The following is a 15166-nucleotide window of genomic DNA, read 5'->3' on the forward strand; positions in this document are numbered from 1 at the left end:
GCTGCAATGACTGAGCTCATAACTGGACCTCAGATTATAGCCCATTCAAATCTTGAGCCACAAAAATCCACATATACTGTGCGGTATGTAGTAAACCTGTCCGGGTGACACATGAGCAATTGGAAAGACACAAATAAGTTGGAGGAAAAACCTGCAAAATGCCACATATATTTTATCAGGGCCAAAATTTGCACACCCACAAGGAGCAAACAGCTTCTCTTTGTGTTTAAGAGCACATTCCTGCTTGCTTACCTGGACAGCAGTGATTTATCACCTGTAACATAACCTTGCTCCCTATCATGACTGGCAGGGGTTCTCACAGCGAGGAGCACTTACAAAACGGGAATCAACGTACAAACTCTCGCTGAAACAATTAGGACAATGATGGATTGCTCGGACGTTGACAGACAATTAGCTTTGAGCAACGTCTTCCACGCATAGACGCTCTGGTGTCAGGCTATGTTTCAACAAATCGCATCACGGCATTCAAATGGATCGGCAAAGCAAAACGTCTGCATTCTCAGAATTTAAATCTTCAGTGTGCATAGTCTGGGTTCAGCAATCCTCTGTGTGCATTTTGAGTCACAACTAACTGTGCCAGCACCAGGAGATACAATCAACCCCAAAGAATGATAAAGAGACCAAAATGGTTGTGCTAACAGCAGTTGGATGTGGGAGAGAATGTGATCTTTGATGATGCTGTCTATGCTGCACCTGGCAGGATGAAAAAAAAAAATTTAAAAAAAAAAAAAATTATATATATATATATATATATATATATATATATATATAATATATATATATATATATATATATATATATATATAATATAAATACGATTTATGATACTAAAGAAAGAAAACAAATTGGCAGTGAGAGTACACTATCTGTAGTAATGCATGACTCTGTGACCAAAAATCAGGCAGAAGTAGAAGGATCTATGAAGGCAAATAATAGCTGTATTTGTACCCTCAATAGTGTAATTGACATCAAAGACTTCTCTTTCCCTGTTTTGGTGAAAACAATTGTTGCAGTATTTCATTTGTCACAGATTTTGACACTGTCATCATGAATCCAGGCAATGAGTCACCATCTCACTGTATAAAAGTGGAGACAAGTGTGGGACAATCCCATTTCATTGGATTCTGATAAAATAAATTCTGTGGCACCATTTGTGTGGAATCTGTGTGTCTATTATCTTTGTGCAAGGGTACCGAAAAAAGGGTCCAGGTGTTAAATTGGATCTACTGAACATTAGAAAAATGCGTCTCCATTGTATTGCAGTTCCTTGTTTGCTATACAGTTAAATTTCTTCCAGCCTTGATTTTTCTTTATGATTGTTCTGTTAAGGGTTGCCACAGGTTGTCAACCTTCATCTAATGCCTACATTTGAATACAAATTTGGTCTTTCACAATGGCACTATGTCAGACTATTAACCATAAAATAGTCAGAGATGGGAAACACTACACATATTCAGATATTACCATCTTTTGTCTTTTATGATCAGTTGGCTACATCTCAAATCAAATACTTACACATACCCCAAGTAGGTGGGGTTAAGGTGTCACTGCTACCGGATAAAAGTGAAAGCCTATCTCCAACATTCTTCCTTGTAATAAGTCCTCATTTTTCCTCACTGCATCTATCAACCTCTTTTAGGTCGTCTTCTCGTTCTCCTACCTGGCAACTCGATCTTCACAAACTCATCCTCTCCCCCCTGGACATGTCCAAACCATCGAAGTATCCTCTCGCTAACATTGTCTCCAAAACATTTAATCTTGGCTGTCTCTCTGATGAGCTCATTTCTAATCCTATCCAATCCTGGAGAGAACCTCAACATATTAATCTTGGCCATATCCAGCTCTACCTCCTCATCTCTTCCCCCCCCCCCCTAAGACATACATCACCTTTCCAAATGATCCTCAACCTGCCTCATGCAGATCACAATGTAGAAACTCGAACCTGCCAGTTTATCCATCACCATTGTCAAGAGGAAGGGGCTCAGAGCTGATCATTTATTCAGTTCCATCTCCACTCTAAACTCTTCTGGACAACCACAGCACACGTCCCCCCTGTACAAAAGCTTTCGTATGCCCTGTATTATTATAACATCCTTCTTAGCATCTAACATCTTCGTAGACTAAAGAATACACACTTTTTCCACGCAATACCAGAGTTCCTTTATGGGTATCCTGTATTTTTTTTAGTTCCTCATGTGCACTGCCAATGTAAATACTGCCCCTGTGGTCCTCTTTCTTGGCATGAAACCTTAATGCTGCTCACAAATACAGTACTATACTCAGTTTTGTCCCGAGTCTAGCCTTCTCTACTCTTTCTCATGACTTCACTATATTGATTTAAACACTACAGGCAGTCAACACCATCTAATCCTTAATCACCCTAACCTGCTGCAAATCATTCGTCTCACTATCTCCCTGTTTGGCCAACCTGTAGAGATCCTTCTCTCCTGCTGAACTGTCCAACCTGGCATAAATGTCATCCTGTCTCTCTTGTTTGGCCTCTGCCACATCTGCCTTCATTTTACGTCTCATCTTCTTGAAATGTTATCCTCTCAGTGCAGTGGAACATTTACCTAATCCCTGTATGATCATTTGCACTGCCTGGCTCCAACACCAGAAGTCATTCTTCCCTTTTCTACCAGAAAATACAACTCCCCCCACCTGTGTCCTTCATCCCCTTGGTAAAAGTGGTCCAATTCTGGAATTCTGGAAACTCTTCCTGCCTACCAAAATCCAGTCTCAATTCTTCTCTATCTGAAAAACACCCTTGCTTTCTCAGTTTGCCACACATTGTTCTATGCTTTGCCTTTGTCTTCTGCAGCTTCTCCTCAGCCAGGGACATCTATTTACTATTTAGCCACATTTCCTGCTGCTATCTTGCAGTCACTGATCTTCACATTGCATTGCCTGAACAAGATGTAGTAATTGTGTGGTTTTATCTTTGCTCTTGTGGGTAACCCAAAATTCTTGCCTCTTCTCATTGTAGACGTGTTCACTACATCCTTTTGAGTACCGCCATTTGCCCCTCTAGGTTCCTGTCCTCTGTTAAAAAAAAAAAAAAAAAACAACTTCTCACTCACCCTTCATTACAACTGTTGCCATCGCCAACACGGCCATTGAAATCTGCTCCCAGAACTAGCCTTGCTACTGTGTCTCCTTCCAAAATTCATCTTTCTACCTGTGGCCCATAACCACTGATAACATTAAACATAACACCATCGATTTCAAGCTTAATCATGTAGAGGAAATTGTGTTAAGTTGTCAAAGAAATATGCAATATAAATAAATTCAAAATTCTTTTCTGTGCTTGAGTCTCACTCAATCTGACACCCTAACCTCCAGGACATTGTTAAACTCTTCCTGTCCATACCATGGAAAAATGTGAACCCTTCCACTAAATTTCTAATCTGACTGCCTTACGACCTGCCCTCCTGGATGCACCACGTCGACATTTCCTCATGTAGACCAACTGGTTAGCTTTACTGACTATGATGTTCGCAGATATTGTGATCTGCAGTGAAAGCAGGGAACAGGTGGAGGAACAGTTAAAACACTGGAAAGGAGAGGAATGAAGATTAGCCGAAGTAAAACAGAATATATGTGCTTGAATGTGAGGGGTGGAGGGGGAGAAGTGAAGCTCCAGGGAAAAGAGATAGCGAGGGTGGATGACATCAAATACTTGGGGTCAACAATACAGAGCAATGGAGAGTGTGGTAAAGAAGTGAAGAAACAGGTCCAAGCGGGGTGGAACAGTTGGCAGAAAGTGTCTGGTGTTATATGAGATATATGTGTCTCCGCTAGGATGAAGGGCAAAGTTTAAAAAACAGTGGTGAGGCCGGCCATGATGTACGGATTAGAGACGGTAGCACTGAAGAAACTACAGGAAGCAGAGCTGGAGGTAGCAGAAATGAAGATGCTGAGGTTCTTGCTTGGAGTGATCAGGTTGGATAGGATTAGAAACGAGCTCATTAGAGGGACAGTCAAAGTTGGATGTGAGAGATTGCAGATTTCGATGGTTGGGACATGTCCATAGGCGAGAGAGTGAGTATATTGATAGAAGGGTGCTGAGGATGGAGCTCCCAGGCAAATGAGCAAGAGGAAGACCAAAGAAAGGTTTGATGGATGTTGTGAGGGAATACACGAGGACAGTGGGTGTTAGAGAGGGAGATACAGGAGATTGGCTTTGATGGAAAAAGATGAAACGCTGTGGCGGCCCCTAGCCAAGCCGAAAGGAAAAGAAGAAGAAGAAGTCCCAACATTCAAAGTTCTTACTTTCACATTTAGACTGCACGATTTCCTATTCTCATCCTTTTTTCTTGACTGACAGTAATTGAATTTCCACCGGTGACATGTAGGTGAACGGCAGTGATGGTGGTCATTGTTCTGGTGTAAAATTTTTGGGATGAAGACCTAGGTGCTCAACAAAGTTCCATACAAGATGCCATGGATGATTAGGTGGCATCATTCTATCGGGCTGCAATGTTTGCTTGCTTTTGCACTATGGAGGTGGAAATAGCCTTCGAGGGGGGGGGAACTACGCGCACATACAGTGGGACAGAAGAGAGACACAGACATGTAAATTATTAAAGTTGAGTCGTGGGCGCTGGCTGCTTTGTGGCACTGTAGGGCACAGCCTCCTTTTCCAAGAGCCCAATTTTGCTTGCTGGTGCTGATCAGAATACTCTCTAAAGGATGACCAAAAAAGACCACCCTGCCTCACATAACTGCAGGTGCTTGTCTGCAGGCAGACAGAAAGTTCATGGAGGTGCTTAGCAGGGGCGTATAAACATACACTAACAAGTAACTGTAGTAGAATTTTTCTGTGGTGCTTCAATACATAAAGAAACAAGCAGGCAGGTGAAGATCATCGATGGGAATGCTTCAACAGTAACTAAAGGGCGTTATATTTTGTCACATTGATCCATTCAAAACAACACAAATACAACTAGTTTCGTGCCAAGAGAGTTGCGCTGTACTATATGGTCGAAGATTCCAAAAAAAAGAAATGTAATAGAAAATGATGTCGCTATGTTGGGTGTGAAAGCAGCCATAAAGACCCAATGGTGCACGGTACTGTTACAATATGGGAAGCCATAAAAATTCAGTGAAAAGTTCCATGTAAACAATTGGGGCAGCTGAATGGTGAAATACTGTGCAATTTCCAAGCTTACAGATGTGGAAAGGAATGCTAGCAAAAGTGCCAAATAGCTAATAAAAAGCAATTTGTATTTACTGTGTTATTAGTGCAAAGCCTGTGCTCAAACTGGTAACCTCATAAAAAGAGGGCTGTGTGGCTACTTAGTCGAGTGTTATTAGAGGAAAGCACATTTGTGAGCTTTCCTACCATTGAAAATTCTCATAATAGGTGGGCATTTGACAGCACGGTGGGGTAATGTTTAGCACATCTGCCTCACAGTTTGGATTTGTATCCCAGTCCTCAGAACTTTCCTGCGAGTGTGAAGTTTGCATATCCTTCCATCCCTGCTTGGGTTTTTTCCCCCCGGTACTCTGTTATCTTCCCATGATCCCCGCGTCTCGCCTGAGGATTTCTGGGATGAGCTCCAACACAGCCGTTACCGTAGTGAGTATAAACTGTACAAAAAAAATGGATGGCACACATCTGTAGACCAACATTTTCAGTTTACAGATGATGTCTTCTTAATGAAAAAGGCATTCACCCTAAGTAGTGTTAGGTTGGGACAGAGACAAAAACGTGGGCTGGTGCTTAGATAAGTTAATAGTGTAGAAATAGGGAGCATATCATGGGGTCGAATACATTGCATTAGTGAGCTAGCTCATGCACTAAGTTCTGCTTTTACATGCTTTTTGACTTGAGTACTATTAACACTCATCCCACAACTACTCAGCTATTAAAACAATGCAAAAGCTATGATTTAATTAGTGTTCTGTCTTGTGTGTGAGCATTACTGTGTTACACCGTCGTGACAGGGTCTCACCGGTTGTGGCGGTTCATTTTCGTCTCCACATCACACTGAGTCTCTTGGAAAGTGTCAGTCAAAAGTGAAGCCGAATCTAGTTTTGTGGTAAGTGATTGTGTTCTGTTTATGATGCATGTGTGTGTGTGTACTGTATGGTTCTTTTGTGCCCTGCACAATGCCATGTTTTTCTGCAAATTAAGGATGTTTGTAGATGCTGTAAATGTAAATGTGTACAATGTGCAACATTGCTAGGTAGATAAAAAGAAGAAAGCAATTCAAAATTTGAACTAGAAACAAATGAAACAAGGAAAGCAAATAAATCTGAGGGTCTAGCATAGGGAAAACGTAAATTCAGAATTTAAAGATGCTTTTGACCATTTCTTTATTAATTAGGAAGGACTACTCACACATCCTTCCCAGTCCGGCTGCCCTTTCTTTCTCCTGCTCTCACTCTCGATCGCTCGCTCTCATCTCACTTAATCATCTGGTATTTCTCTTTAACAGTTCCCCAACTGCTTGCAGCTCGGGGCGTGAATGTTGGGCGTGGGGGGCATGCAGTTCGGGGTGGGGGTGGGGTGAGGGGGAGTCTTAAGATTCCACAAAAAAATATTTTGGCTTGTGTGTGCTATTAGTAGTCGATGTGACACGAGGGTTCTTAATTGATCCAGTCTGCAGACAGGAGCTCGCTCATAAGTGAAATTGGTTTTTTCAATGTTCTATTTTTACTATTTATAACACCCTAACCACGATTAGTGGTCAGAACAAATATAAACTTCAGTCAAAACTTCCCTCAAATTCTTCAAGCTTCTCAAAAATAAATTATTTTAATCAATACAAGTGTTTGTCTAAAGATGCATGTTAAGTCATTTTTAGTAAGGTATATTTATTTTCTGTAATGTGTTTTTAAATGTCTGCTCATTGTTTCAAAATGTTTTTAATTACGTAAAGCACATTTATGTGTCGTATGATTTGATGGGAACCGGTTCAGGGTGTATCCCGCCTTTTGCCCAAAGATAGCTGGGATAGGCTCCAGCATGCCCGCGACCCTAGTGAGGATAAGTGGCTCAGAAAATCAAATAACTTTGTCTTGCCTTGGCGTCACAAAAGATATAGGGCAAATGAAAGGTTCTATAGTTTGTAGCCCGTATTTTTAAAATAGCTTTTGTGACACTAGTCCTGGAACTTTTCTGACACACCTCTACGTAATGAAGGTGAGGAGGCAACTTCAGCCTCCGAGAGGTGTGCATGTTTGCTATTATTACAAGTCTAATTGATAGACAGACAGACAGAGACAGAGCGAGAAAGAGAGAGAGAGACAGAGACAGAGAGAGAGAGAGAGGAGAGAGAGAGAGAGAGAGAGCGAGAGAGAGAGAGAGAGAGAGAGCAAGAGAGAGAGCAAGAGAGAGAGAGCGAGTGAGCATTTGGCCTGTTCCAATGGGAATTGGATTTACATTTGGATCCTGCAGAATGCCGTTTGGAAATTGCAAAGCTATAAATGGGGATTTGATATGAAGGGCATGATTTTTAAAGATACAGAGCACGTTTTTATCGCCATGTGTACAGAAATCCCTCCAATTTAACCATTTTACAGTAACATGAGTCTGTGACTTGATTCCTCTCACCCAAAATTCATTTGATGTATAGGGTCCGAAAAATGTAAACTCATCTAGGGTTATTCGTCAATAGTTACCCAAAAACAAACCCAAAATTGTCTCTTAACTCCTGTGTGACATCACCAAATGTTCATTTTTAGGGGGTTGGACGAGATTTATGAACAATTGAATCATCTTTCTGAAAAGTGAAAATACTTTTTAAGCCTCTAACTCTTGTATAAGCTTTACATCATTGTTTCTGATGGCAAACCACCACCTGGAGAGAATAATTCTTGCTAAGAGCAGATTTAAGCCCGCTTAATGCGGTAATGATAAGCGCTGCGTTTACATGATGCTGGTCGACGGCAATGTTGTGACATCGGGCCCATCTGTGACAGAGTCTAAACCCCTAATGAGAACATTTCTGAGCCCCTTGGAAGCGCAGCATTCACAGATGCCAAGCTCCAGCGAATGCGAGGGTATGGGAGGGGTGAGACGAAACCTTGCCCACCTTATTCGAATGTCATATTTCTTCCTCCTCATACTGTAGTACCGCCTGCTTCGACATTTCTCTCGTGTTTTATAAACCAGCACACGGTTAGCAGAGCTCCCTCAGTATACAGCACAAAAAAAAAAAAAAAAAAAAAATCAATGAAAGACAAAAAGAGGCAGTGTCAGGGGAATGGATGGAGAAAATAGGGCCAAGTGGAGGGGCAACATATTTTTAGACAGCATCCTGTCAACTACTAACATCCACATCCTGACCTCTCCAACATCTGCTTTGAAATAAAGTGATAAAGATGAAGGACATGCAACATTGTGCATAAATATCTGATGCCTAACAGAACTTCTTACACCCCTCCTTGCCTATTCATCAAGTAAGAAGTGGGTGCACTAATAACCAAAGGCATTGGGGAACAAAACACACGCTTCGCAAATATTAGCTGCCTTCAAGTTTAAATGCAGACTGTGCTTGCATGGATGTGATAAGACATATACAAGCATGAGTCAAGACCAATAGTCCAACTATATGTCCCATCACCTTAATATTCCGAATGTAAAAAGAGAATATGACAGATGGATGTCAATAAAAGGCAAATAACATTTTTTTAAAACGCTCATAGTGGGGACGCCCTCAAAGTCCCCAATGTGTCACTTTACTACCTTGCATGCCTCTCCTCCTTTAATCATCCCCATTTTCCTTTCATAATTGCCACCTGTGTATTTTCAGCCGCCATCCATTCTCCATTCACCCAATTCTAAAAACAGCTCCCATTCACTTAAATCTCTCTTTTTTCCTGCCCGTGTGGGTGCATGAGTACCAACCTGCCCTTCTGGCATGCGGAGCACAGCCAGGCTTTGTCCTTCTTGTTGTAGTTGCAGCAGGTCTTGCACACGTTGTACTGGCAGTCCAGGCACTCACGCTTGGGGTTGAGCAGGAAGGTGAAGGGCACGCAGCAGCGGATGCAGCAGTGCTCGTTGAAACGATGCTGCTTGGAGAGGATGGAGCATCTGCTGCCTTCCTCCGCCAGCTCCTGCTTCATCTCACTAGAGCCGAGCGAGCAAAAGAAAGAGAGAAAACGATAGGGAGGGGGGGAGAGGAGGGAGGGAATAGAGCATCTGGTCAAGTGGTAGAATATGACTGCGATGTGGAATAATAAGCAAATTTAAAATACGTTAACAAGGGAAGGTGTGCAGGGGGAAGTGGACAGCATTTACCACCTTCCTCTTTCTATGTCACTCTTTGTACGCAGGTTAAGTGAAACAAGGACTGACATTTCAATTTGGAAGGCCCTGTCATGCTATGCTTGCCTACCGCAGACAGGAAACAGTGGAGGGGCAGTCTGTGCATCATCACCGCCCCCCCCCCCTGCATCCTCAACAACAGAATGAGCCACCTCAATTAATTAAGGCATAGGCAGCATGAGAGTAATGATAATGAAAAGGCATAAATAATCCTGCTTTGAAGGTCACTTGCAGAAAGGGGGCGGGAATGAAAAGATTAAACAGGGTTTAGGCTTTCGCAGCTTCAAGAATAAAAAGTACCCCACACCCTTTTGACATTAATGAACAGCAGCTGCCATAAATACTGACAAATTAGATATTTTCCTACCTTTCTGTTTTTAGAACAGAACCAAATTTGATACACTTGGCGTTGATGTCATTACTGTTGGCAACTTATTCAATTTGTGTCCAGCATAATAGCTAAATACTGCTTCACCATGCTTGCGGTGGACTCTGCACTCCATTCGATCTCAGACCTCTACAGATACTTTTCACTGACGTCACGATGACAACGTGTTTGTTTCTTTTGGACGGCAACATGAGTCTACATATCATGGCTAGGAAGCGATAAATGTATACTGTAATATTTTGGCTATGGTTATCATTTGATCTTTTATCTTGAAAGTCCTTTGACAAACGAACACTAATTGTGATTGAGGCACTGGCGTGAGGAATAAAGAAAGAAGAAAGAAGGCAAGAAGCCACATGAAACTCGAGAGCATTGTGTCGATGTCAGCGGGGTGTGACGAGACAGGACGATAAGGAAGTAAGCTAGAGAGGTTGGGGGCGGGGGCCGAAATAAATATCACCCACATTAAAAAGTACAGTTGGACTCACGTCTACGTTATTCAATAACATGACAGCAAGATCATAAAATGGTGTCAAAGTGACGGTAGTATAACGACGGACTCACGGGAAAGAAAAAATAAACGAACGAAGACAATGAGGAGGCATTCGGTGTTCCAACTCACCCAATTTACCAGATGCGTGGCAGAGATTCAAGCAACATGGGAATTAATGTTCATGGGACCGCTTAAAAAGAGCAGGAGAGGAAAAGTGCAGTTTCCTCCTGCTGTAAAGGACGGGATGTCGGCAATACGTGGACACTGACCGGAGACGAAGAAGTTGCTAAAAATTTATTACGAAAAACTCTCTGATTACCTCACTCCGAAAGCAAACCCCATATTTGCTAAATATAAGTTTCGCAAGAAGGCACAAGGTAACTGAGTCATGTGAGCACTTTGGGACTGAACTCAAGCTCTTTGTTAAAGACAAAACTACACAGACCACGATGAAATGGTCAGAGACCGCATACTTTTTGTTACCAACTCACCGAGTCTGCGCGAAAAGTTACTCAGCCAGGGGAGCTGGCACGCTCAAAAAAAAAAAAAAAAAAAAAGGGGATCGACACAGTCAGTTCCCATGAGTTAGCAAAAGTTCAGCTAAATGCTTTGGCTAGCGACAGCCACGAGGTTCACATTATCCACCGCAAAGCTGGAAAACAAAGTTTCACTGCAGGTGCTAGTAGGCATATTGACTGCCCAAAGACCTCCGTAAAGATATGAAACAAGTATGGAGGATACCACAGTAAATTAGCTTAATGCCCAGCAAAATGTAAACAATGCCTGAAATGTCAGACCCCTTTTTCTGTCTGTTCTTACAACCATAAGCCACACAATGAAATACCATAATGAAAAGGCTGTAAGACGCTTATAAGCAAGCCAATATTCACAAAAGATCACAAAAACACACAAGTTGAATTGTAGTTTTGCCATTCAGCAGGCGTGGTAAACAAAAGTCATGTGACTCAAGACGTCACGTGAAAACTATATTGGGTTTGTACTCTGTAAGCATTTGTTTCATCTATTCAAGACCTCAACAATTTTGTGATTTATAGATCAGTAGCAGAATTTTAAAATATATTCTAAACCTGACTGGAAGACAATGTAAGCACGAGAGAATTGGAGTTATTTGCTCTGACCTCTTTGTTCTGGTCAAAACCCGAACTGCAGCATTCTGAATGAGCTGCAGCTGTCTAATGCTCTTTTTGAGGAGTCCAGTCAGAAGAAAAGGCAAGATGCATAGTCTACGTATTAACACATTGTAAATGGATGCAGGCTGAAGGTGAGCTGGAATTCAAGGATTCATGCAGCACCTTTCTACTTGCATGCATATATATATATATATATATATATATATATATATATATATATATACACACACACACACACACACATACATACACACACACACGCACAAAGTCACTGTTGGACAGAAAGTCTAAATATAATCAGTCTGCCCCCAATTTGTTTGTTATTATTAGGCCATGTTAACTAACTTAAAGTTGTGAAAATAGCTTGAGGGAAAAAAAAAAAAAATCAGGCAAGTGTAATACTATTTCAGTTCTGTGGAAGCCATGCAGAATATTTATTAACTGTATTGAAAATCTGGGATTTTTTTTTTTAAACAATAATGAGGTTAGAAATATTTGAGTGGGCCTCTTTTGTTAAAATCAATTACTGTAATGGTTTGTTGCAGAAGAAAGCTCACTGACCCATGGAGGTACACTAAGTCTGAGTGCAGATTAAATGCCTAATACATTGGTTTAGTTTGCTTTTGTGATGTATTAAAGACTTACTATGGTTAGGGGCTTGGTGTGAGCACAAAATTTGATGCGAGGTTATGGGTACACAGTGACGTATCCTGCAATTTGAATCAATGACTGGGAACTCAGGTTTTGGATGTTTGAGGATTCCACCCCACAGCTCCAATTTATAGTCAAGTAAAGGCTACAAGGTGTGAACAGAGAAAACATCGTTTATCGAACATGCAAAAACATATGCAGCTATATTAAGGACAGACAATGGACAGACAACCTTCAACATCAGTCAGCAGTTGATGGGGTGCCTATGTGGGGGCGGGGCTGCTGCTGCTACATTATTCAATAAATTATAAAAGGTTGCTCCTTAACAACACCCGCGCCTGACTCACTGATTGCTTTTCTTGCGCATCAGGAGATGTAGACTATTAACAAGATGAGAAAATCATTTCATGCACTGTGTCAGAAGCTGTGGGGGTGGATACAAGCCAACATGTATCATATCAAAACAATGTACTGTATGTGCAGCTCGCACCATGCATCAACAGGCACTTGTTTGATTACCAATATTCAAGGACAAAAATCTCCTTCATTCCTTCCCTTTGTGCTAACTTTCATCTTTGCCACCAAATTTCTCATATAAAATCATCATTTACGTACAATCAGCGGGAGCTTGATGAGTGCTTGCCTAGAAACATGCAACCATTCAGCCAGTGCACTCCGAAATGTTTACAGAGGGTCATATTAACGCCGAGCCTTAAAAGAATAAAGTTGTGACAGCGGTTTCTATTGTCACGCATGAACTTTGTACTTTGGCTTAAAAGTTAACACGCGGGAGTCCTTTCAAGCCTCATGAGCATGCAAGTTTAAAGGGCTTGGGGTGGTAAGTTTGGTTTGCCCTTTTTGGCTATTTAGCTGAATATTTCAACTGCTTTATTTGATATGATTTGTTCCTTGACTTGACTCCTTGATGCACGTTAGTCTACATGTATGCTGTCCGTGGTGCTGAAGTTGTGAGGCCAGCTTTTTCAGGTTTGCCTCTTCTGTTGGCCTCACCGAGTTGTTGTGGACCAAGTAAATAGCAAGAAGTAATACGCAGTAGTTGTCACTAAAGAATTCGTTTCATTTGGAGCAATGTTCTCATCTTAGAGTATCTCACTATTGCACATTGATTATTAGGGTTGCTGGAGTCCTGGAGCCTATCGCGACTATCATTGGGCAGGAGCCGGGGTACACCCTGAACTGGTTGCCAAACAATCGCAGGGTACATGGAGACAGAAAGCAGCAGCACTCACAATCACACCTTTTGGGATGTGGGAGGAAACTGGAGTGCCCGGAGAAAAACCATGCAGGCACCATGCTAACTATCTACAGGCAGGGCTGGGATTCGAACCCCAGTCCTCAGAACTGTGATGCCAAATCGCTACACATTTTCCACCATGCCACCTATCATGAATCCTTGAAAACTAAATGTATCATAGATCATGATTAAAAAGTCACGTTCTTGTCACACAATGGATCTAAAAAAAATATATAGTAATGCCTGTAAAAAAAAAAAAAAAAGACCTCATTCCATCCTGATCATGTTTAGTATATATTGCTCCTAAATTCACTGATTTAAAATCACTTCGTGGTCATGCCAGCTCTCACACTCGACCTTCTCACTCACTGCAACTCTCAACAACATCTGCAGTTCCTTGGTTGAGTCTCCAAATCCCTTTTTGAAACCAAAAAGAATTACAGGACAGCTTTTTGAGAACACCACGTTATAAAATAAAACTGACAACAAACGATACTTTTATCACACAGTCTCAAACTCCTCTACTCAATGCGCCAGGCTGCAGCGTATCACCTCCTCCGCCACAGACTCGTGACAGTTTTGCATCTGCATTGACAAGAGCCAAGCAGTCAAGACTGGAAAACAGGGCTCTCGAGGCTCAGTGCTCAGACAGCAAGCAACCATAGCTTGCAGGGCGCCCATCTCGTTTAATGTCAGAATAGACTTCATTACCTACTTTTGCACTACATAATTTACAGTCCGCTAACAAAATGTAATCTTTTTTAACTCAAAGTAAACTTCACCTGGATCCTACACCCCCTGCCAGGAGTTGCACATACGTCAGATTGGTAAAGAAGTATTGTGGCGTAGTGATGGAAAAAAAAATGTTTAGCTCGAATACAGCAAAGATGCCTCCATGTGTACTGGATCTAATTATCATCATTAAATGTTATCATGTACAAGCTCGAACGACATCAAGAGATGAAGCATAGAGATTTAACAGTCCTTCAACATGTGTAACGTGCGTGCTTCAAATCGATCTTGGATACGCGCTACTTTGAGGAGTACAGTGGGGAAATAAAGGCACTTGGTAATTGTGAATTGATCGTGAGCTTTCCAACAGCCTAACAGAGCAATTTCAAAATGGTACTTTGATTTCCGGTGTCCACCTGCTACAAAAGCACAGACCCTTTCTCGTTTTTCCTGCGCAGTCATATGAAAATAACCTCCAAATAAGCTCCAAATGAGAAGTTTCTTGAACTAAAGCATACACAAGGTAACTCAATCCGCTTTACGTGATTAAAAGCAATCAAACGCAAAGAAATACATTTGAAAACAGAAGTAGGCAAGGTACAGTAGGTGTCTGGATTTCAAAGTACGATTGACAAATCTAATACGGAAAAGGTTTTATCCAATTTGGAACGCTAATTCTAAAAATAATGCTCACAAAAAAACCTAAGGTGCCTCTCATAGTCTGACTCTACAGCACAAATATACATGTAACAACACCTTTTATTCCAGTTTGGCCTGCCCTTCCTCTCTTTTACACAGCGGCGGGGAGAGAAAATATATCTTTGGTGAAATGATGGAACCATGTAAAAGCTTTCAGGAGTTCCCAAATGGTCACCTTTTGGACATTGTACCAGCCCCTTCTGCATTGACTCAAAAGTGGGTCAGTACGGAATTGCGACTGACACACACTAAACTGATTATTCACACAATGTATGCCAAGCTTAGTGCAGCCAGCAAAAGTAATTACAAAAGCGCTGTGATCTTGAAATGTTTTTTTTCTTGTATTGTTAATTAGATTGTTGTGAACAAAGGCATCCAATTCCACAGAGCATAAAAGAATTGATAAGGAAACATTCTCAGCTGTTCATGCAATGCATGAAATATTCAAATTAGAGCAGAAAAGATGTAAATAATGTGTTTTTGCTGTATTGTCCCAACG

At 41.4% G+C, this 15166-nt stretch overlaps 1 protein-coding gene across 3 annotated transcripts in view; it reads right to left on the reverse strand.

Moving 5' to 3' along the window:
• myripb (myosin VIIA and Rab interacting protein b) overlaps positions 1–15166 on the reverse strand; it is a 96036-nt gene that overhangs the window by 47427 nt on the left and 33443 nt on the right. For all 3 annotated transcript variants that reach the window (XM_061804777.1, XM_061804776.1, XM_061804778.1), the window contains one exon: positions 8879–9100. In XM_061804777.1, coding sequence (XP_061660761.1) covers positions 8879–9100 — 222 coding nt within the window. The remainder of the gene's footprint in view (positions 1–8878; positions 9101–15166) is intronic.

Source organism: Syngnathoides biaculeatus, chromosome 19 (genome assembly GCF_019802595.1).
Source record: "Syngnathoides biaculeatus isolate LvHL_M chromosome 19, ASM1980259v1, whole genome shotgun sequence".
Classification (NCBI taxonomy): Eukaryota; Metazoa; Chordata; class Actinopteri; order Syngnathiformes; family Syngnathidae; genus Syngnathoides; species Syngnathoides biaculeatus.